General features: G+C 43.9%; 1 protein-coding gene across 1 annotated transcript in view; it reads left to right on the top strand.

Moving 5' to 3' along the window:
• The window catches only part of LOC104389077 (protein kinase domain-containing protein, cytoplasmic-like), a 12623-nt gene extending 6441 nt beyond the window's left edge, over window positions 1–6182 (top strand). Inside the window, exons 4-9 of the mRNA XM_009998031.1 lie at window positions 87–209; window positions 2211–2482; window positions 3605–3684; window positions 3780–3884; window positions 4490–4666; window positions 6070–6182. Coding sequence (XP_009996333.1) covers window positions 87–209; window positions 2211–2482; window positions 3605–3684; window positions 3780–3884; window positions 4490–4666; window positions 6070–6182 — 870 coding nt within the window. The remainder of the gene's footprint in view (window positions 1–86; window positions 210–2210; window positions 2483–3604; window positions 3685–3779; window positions 3885–4489; window positions 4667–6069) is intronic.
• Window positions 6183–7255: the final 1073 nt, after the last annotated feature.

The raw sequence follows: 7255 nt of genomic DNA, 5'->3' as shown, positions 1-7255 counted from the left end.
GTTGCCTCTCGCTGTCTCTGGACGTCCCGGACCTGCTGGCCCTGGCAGCGGCAACGCTCTGACACTCGTTCCTTCCCTCCCTGCAGCTGCACGGTCAATGCTACGATAACAGCGGAGATCCCGAATCCCGGGTCACAGCGATGCTGGAGCTGGGATCCCCCCTGGAGATGATTCAGCTTCTGCAGACCCCCTGGGAGGAGAGATTTAAAGTAAGAAAACAAAGCAAAGAGAGTTTTATCAGTCGCTTTTAGACCGCAAACTGGGTAAATGCGAAGAGCCGCTGGTGACTGCTGGGGCAAACGGGACTGTCATGCTGACACGCTGGTTGTTCCCACGAATTGTCCTTAAATTATTTTACCCTAACTCCTTTTATACCACAGTAAAATCGCCCTAGCCTAGCGGCTTGTTGTTACATCCTTTCCCTCTAAAGAGGCATTAAGGGAGCTACATCTGAGAGGAAATGGCCACAGAAAGGTGCTTGGGCTGGAGTGGTGTTTAATACCCAGTATTACTGTATATTTCTAAGTTTCCCTCTATACTGTTCCCCTCCACAGAGGGGCTTTCATAGTGAGGCCCCTCAGCAGGCTGGGTCTCTCTGACTTGGGAAATGAACCTCGCTGTGCTGTGAGTCTTGTTTTCTGTGTTTTCTCTGTATTAGGCAGCGGGCTGAGCAGCCTGTCTCTCAGCATGTGTTTTTATGATGTTTCTGATCCCAGCCCTTTAGGTACTGCTGTACTACAAACATTAGTAAATTGCTTTCCTCCTGCTGTAGGTCTAGGATTGTATCCCTGTTAGTGAGATCTGCCTTGTCTCAAGCATCCTGCATAGGGACTCTTCACCTCCCCAGGAACATAAACGACTTATGACATGGCACTTGTTTTGGTTATAGCTTGTGTTACAGTTTGCCTCAAGGGCTCAGTTGGGGGTTCACTACTGCTTGTTTGGCTCCCAGGAGGAAAGAGGGGAACAAGTAGAAGCATGGGTACTTTAATGTTACTAAGAAATGCTTTGGACAAAATAGAAACACAGGAAAGGTCCCCAAAATAAAGTTCCTGACTGCATTCAGTCCGCAGTGTTGAAAACGAGTGAGGAGGAGTGTGGCAACCATGCTCACTCTGCTGTGGGATGGGTTTCCCATTATTGCTTTTCTAAGCAGTTTAAAATAGCATCAGAACTTCCAGAGTAATTTTTCTTGTCCTGTGGAGTTCCACTTCTGCTTGCAAAAGATTTCATACTGGCTTCTACGTAGCTTTCCCAGGACCTCATCTTCTCAAATGTGCCAAAGTCTCTGCAGAGCTAGAAACCCATGAGGTCTGGTATGGTGGCATTAAGCTTTTCATAATCTTTTGAATGATGAAGACACTAATTCAGACCTTACACTGGCACTGTCTAGTCCTGTTCCCTAATTAGTGTCTAAATGCATGGGATTCCCCTCTGATGAGCCACATCAGATAGCAGGAGTTCTGTGAGCTGTTCCAAGTGAGCAAACCCTCGCGCTGGCACAAATCACTTTTGCACACCTACCTGACCAGTTGCTGCAGAAAAAGTTACTTGAACTATTTCATTGTAAATACACCCTTCTAGATCTGTTTTGTTCAAGAATTGTGTAGCAAGCTTTCTGCTGGATCAGGTACTGTCTGACCTTTCCCTGCTGCCAGAAAGTTGACGTAAAAAGCAAAAAAGCTGGCAAAAAGTGCATTGCATGCTTTGGCTGATTCTTCAGAAGCACGATTGTGTGCCCAAATTCATACTGCTGAGTGATGCAGCAAGGCATGAATCTGGTATTAATGACCATGGAGCCTCAGTCTGTATGGAGCAGCATGGGGGGAGGGAGAGGAATGTATTAATTCTATGCCAGAGTGGGAAAAAAACCTTCTGATTTCAGCTAGCAAATCAATATAGCTCCTGAAAAGTGAAGGCTGCTATTGTTTCCTCACAGCTTTCTCCTCTAGTTCCTTTAACTGCAAATGTCTCTTTTTGTATACACACGTTTTTAAAAAATGTTGCTAAACTACTTACCAGTCAAATCCTGTGGCAATGTTGATAATAAATTTTGTAGCATACATATAATTACCTTTTAACTACTATATGTTTTGGGTTTGTTTTTTTCCCCTTTAATTTCATTGAATGCCCTCCTCTTTGTTCTACTTCCAATTTAATAGCTGTTTTTCATCTGTTTTTCCCATGCATATTCATCTTCTCTTTCTCAGATTTGCCTGAGCCTTGTGAAACTGCTGTTTTACTTGGCACATTCCCCCCTGGGTTCAATAGTCCTCTTGGATTTCCAGCCGAGGCAGTTTGTTATGGTGGATGGAAACCTAAAAGTGACAGACATGGATGATGCCAGCATTGAGGAGCTGTCATGCAAAGAAGATAATGACTGCACACTCAACTTCCCTACAAAAAGCTTCCCTCTCAAATGCTCTGCAGTTGGGAAATGTGAAGGAATAAATGAAAAGAAGAATCTTTTCAATGCATATCGGTATGTCCAGTGAGATAGGGGAAAAATCTGAGGTGCTTGAGCTCACACACTGCCATGTAGCCTCTAGCATCTTGTGTTTCTTCCATGCAGTGATTCTCCCTCACCTCTGTCAAAGGGTAATTAAGGATCACTTTGAAGCCAGTGTATTTTCCTTATAAGGCTGGAAATTATTGTTGTTGTTGTCTGGTGAGAACGAAGGCATCTTTCTTCTGCTGCTCCCTTTCCCCAACACCCTCTAGAAAATTGCCCCAGAGGTTCCATTTGTGAATGTACTGTTTGCCAAACAAGCCCTGGCACTTGATATCCATGGGCTATGTTTGCTGAAAGCAGTGGCAGCATGGGCAACCTGCCAAAGCCCACCAGCTTTGTGCCCTGTTGTTGGGAACAAGCTGGCTAACTTCTTTTGACCTCCGAGTCCCCCTGTGGACACTATTGGCATCTGTGGAAGAGAGATGGAACAGTTAAGAGGCAAGGGACTGACACTGCTGCAGCACTTTGTGTAGGACACCAGCTGAAAGCGTGAGCACTTCCACTCACCAGTGATGCTTGGCTGGTCATGAACTGGTGGCTGTCTTGGCAGCTGGACATTTACATGGAAGGACTAAATTAGAGCCTAAATTTCTGGACTTGCTGTTGCAAATCCCTGTATGGGTTATTGCAGCCTTGCTCAGTGCATTTGTCATTTGTAGAACAGGAGTTTTCTAGAAGGTTCAGAGAACAAGTAGTCCTACCTTCCCAGGGGTATTAAGAATGTCAGACTTTTTCAGGGAAAGGTCTTGCGTGAGTCTTCTTTTATATAGGCCTTTTATGTTTGATTTTTTTTTTGTGGGAAATGTGTTCCTTGGTGCACAGAAATGGCCCCAGGAAATGGAGGAAAGCTCTGTTGCATGAGCCTTTGCAAAGTGAATTTCACACAGTGCCTGGCTATGTGCTGCAAGGACCCAGTTTTCAGCCCAACTCACGTTCTGAGAAATGCGAATGAAGAGCTCAAACATAACTTAGTAACCAAAGCAGACTTACTAGTTGCATATGGATATTCAAGTCACGGGAAAATGTAGACCACTTAATCACTAGGGAAATTAAGCAAATGTATTCTAATTGGTCTGTGGGATTTTTTTGCAGGTATTTTTTCACCTATCTTTTGCCACACTCTGCACCACTGGCTCTGCAGCCCTTTTTGACTGATATTCTGAATGCAACAGGTACCAGCTAATGTTCATAAACTTCTTTATTACAAGTCTCTAAATGATACTTCTTCAAATTACTCATATTTGTCCTCTTTTTTTGTTAAACGCAGGTGATTTACGATATGGAATAAATGAAACGCTGAGAGCTTTTGAAAAGGTTTTACATCTGTACAAGTCAGGGCTCTATCTGCAGAAAAGACCTCTTCTTCTAAAAGGTGCATGATTTTGAATGCTTTAAGTGATGTAACTACTGAGGGAGTGAGCCACTTGGTAACTGGTCATATTCTGATCTCCCATACATTCAGGCAGTGTATATTCACTAGAAATAGCACTGAAAGTATCTTTTTGAGCAGCATTTTATTGTCTTTTCTTGGGAGCTCTGCATGATTGCATTGTTTTGCAAAGTAAATGCAGTGCAGACAATCTGGCCTACATATGGACATATTTTTGTGCTGCTTCTAAATGCTCTTCTTTTAATATGCATTGATGTTTCAGATGAATATATTTGGGATAACTTAAGCAACTAGACCAGAATAGCAAACTGGGTGTCTCTCTTTGGGGTCATTTTACCCTGTGGACCAATAGGTCACTTTTTGGGGCTGATATTGAAACTTCCCATTTCACTTGGTGGCTTCTGACTGCTGAGCTCAGATTTCTATAGGAACGTACAGTGAGGAGGTGACAACACTGAGATGAGTGTGGCAGAGTAGCTGGGGCCTTGATGCCTTCTACATTTCTTTTTTCTGAAGACCATGCAATTGGACTTAAAAATGAGCCTTTATGAGGTGCATTCCTCTGAAAACATTAATTCTGTTCCCAGACTACATCTCCCTAAAGGGCTTCCGAACAGTGGAAGGAGAAGACTACAAGTGCTGGCCCTCCTATAGCCACCTGGGATGCTTGCTCTCCATTCACAGTGCTGAGGAAGCTGCTGCAATTTGTAATTCCCAATCACAGTGTCAAAGTTTTATTGTCACCCAGCAGAGGACATGGACAGGTGAGCTTGGGCAGGTGTGACAGGATGCTGCCACATGGTGCCACTGCCTCCTCAGGGGTGAGTGGAGATGCTGCTGCTGCCCTCCTCTGTGGTGCCTTGAGTCTAAGGAGCATATCAAATCTGTCTTCTTATTCTTGAGATCAGAGGGCTACAGCAGTGGGCATCCAAGTATCCCCTGAGTATTTGTAAGGAGACACAAGAGAAATTATACTCTCGTCCTGCACCTGCTTTCCTCTACAAATTTTGCACAGGACTGCTATGTATTGCTTGACAGTTACTTATTTCATGCAGAGATGGCTTCACTTTGGTGTTAGGCTAAACAATTCATGCAGTATGTATAGTTTGCAAAAAGCTGTGGGGTTTTGAGAGATGAAAGAAGCTGTATAAAATAAGGTGGTTGCTATTGTTATAATTAAAAAATCGTTGCAAGTTGTTATCCCCTTTATCAAAACTAAAGCTCCAAACGAATGGATTTCCAAAATGTCCTGTAATTAGCTCTGATTATAGCCTCTTATGGTTAGCGTGCTTGCAGAATTATTATAAATTACCTCATTTAGCTGACACTCCAATCATGGGCTAAATTGTTATTTATAAAGTGAAACACCAAATGAGGTAAATGAGTATTTTCATTCATGATGGTGCTGAAGCATTGCATCTTGTTGGCTCAGATAACATTTAAAAAAACCAAAACATCCCTAAAACTACCAAAAGCACGGCTTTTCCATGGGTTCATGTGCTAAGTAGTGACATAAGAGCCCTTACTACACTGGTGCAACATCAATCTCTTTGAGCTGGTTTTACACCAGCAGTGGATTGTGTGAGTTGTGCCTAACGCATCATATCTGGCTTCCTCACGGGGGTGGCTGTGAGTTGCTGTGTTGGGTGCCTAGCTGGATGGAGCCTCTCTAGAAACAGTGGTGGGAGTGCAGAGGAAGCAGCACGTGAGACAGAAGACCCTTTCAGGGGCTACTGGCTCGGATGCTGGTCCCTGCCATCCCACACTGTGCCTGCGGTCTATTCAATGCTTCCCGTGCTGAAATTTTTCTTCCTAACATTTTTACAGCACATCTTTGCAGCCAAAGATGCTAAAAGCGTGTGACTGAAATGCCGACTGCCTAACTTTGCCAGTTGGATTAACGAGAGCTGTGGGAATATGCTAATCCCTCTTAGGGAAGCTTGGTAAAGCAAAGCAAGATGTAAAAGCCTCTGGGGCCTGATTGTGTATTCCTTGTGCACGCTTGGTGTGCATCTGGAGTGTACTGGGACTGTAAAACACATCTGTGGCAGGGTAGAGTGACCTTTTGCTGAGCAAGCAGTGTGTTCCTGTGTCTTTTGCAATAAATAGCATGGGTCAAGGTGAACCTGTCTCCTCTATTAAACTTGCATTTTTATTTCCTTTCCAGGACGCCCACTCGCCTCGTTTCAGAGTAGCCCGACTGATTTAATACCAGATGCTAATGCTGTAGTCTATATTAAAAGATCAGCTTCCTTAGGGGAAAGACTTTTAAGACAATGAGATCACATAACATGATCCTGGGAGGAACAAACCACTGGGGAGAATTTCATCTGCTGAAAAGAATGACATATTTTATTTTGCTTTGGGATGGGATCTCCTTGCCAGCTCAGATAGAGTGAAATGCTGCTGTCTCCTTGATCAAAGCTCAGATTTCTCATTGCAGCCCCACTAGCTTCTTTATCTGTTCCCACACTGCTGTTCTGCATAAACGCTCCCAGTTTTAGTCAAATGTTGCTAGACTGTGCAATACCTAACCTTGCTGCTTCAGTAACCAGCTTGTCAGCCAAGAAATAGAAATAGCTGCAAGGGGTCCAGCTTGGGTAAGCTTAGTTAATTCAGTCGCCTCCAAAAACCTATGAATAATGCACCTTGGAGAAGGTAACGGCTCCTCCTGCAGCTGCTGACCAGGAGGATTTCATACCACTGCAAATGTAAAGGCCTGGATTTCAGTGATGGGGCCGAGGCTGCAGAGTTGGGATCCATAACCAGAGGTTGATGATGGGGGTGGTCTTTCAAGGAGAGTCCTGATTCAATTCTTTCCAGGGCAGGAGAGGAAGGTGCTGTATAGATCAACTCTGGAACCAAATGTCTGGGTATTTGGATGCAGGATTTGGGTTTGACCATATGTGATTTGTAATGCCAGTTCCCATGTACCAACCTTGAAGGTTTTTCTTTGTTACTTTCCATGAAAGAGCAAGACATTAAAATTATTTATGTATAAGGTGTTACTCTGTATAATAAAGAATGACTATGTTGATTCTAAGCATGCTGTGAAGTTTTAATTGTCTAAGTCTTTACTGAAGCCAAATCAAGAAATGCAAGTGTTTCTCACCTTCAGCCTGCCTAGCATCATTACCTATTCCAGGGACAACTTGTGAGAGCTATAAGCACTGCATGAATGTGCCCGAGCCTCTTGGACACTTAGGTGACCCCTAAACTTCAGGCAGCTTCTGCACCAGGTCTGTGTGCAGCACCCAGGCTGCTCACAAACTGAAGGGGAGGCTAAAGGAGAAGCATCTTCTCTACAGCTTTTGGGCCCATGTGGCTGTTTTGTAGTGCACTATCTTTATGTC

The sequence above is a fragment of the Chaetura pelagica genome, unplaced genomic scaffold (genome assembly GCF_000747805.2).
Source record: "Chaetura pelagica isolate M959 unplaced genomic scaffold, ChaPel_1.0 scaffold354, whole genome shotgun sequence".
NCBI classification, from domain to species: Eukaryota; Metazoa; Chordata; class Aves; order Apodiformes; family Apodidae; genus Chaetura; species Chaetura pelagica.
This window is presented reverse-complemented; position numbering and strand designations above follow the sequence as displayed.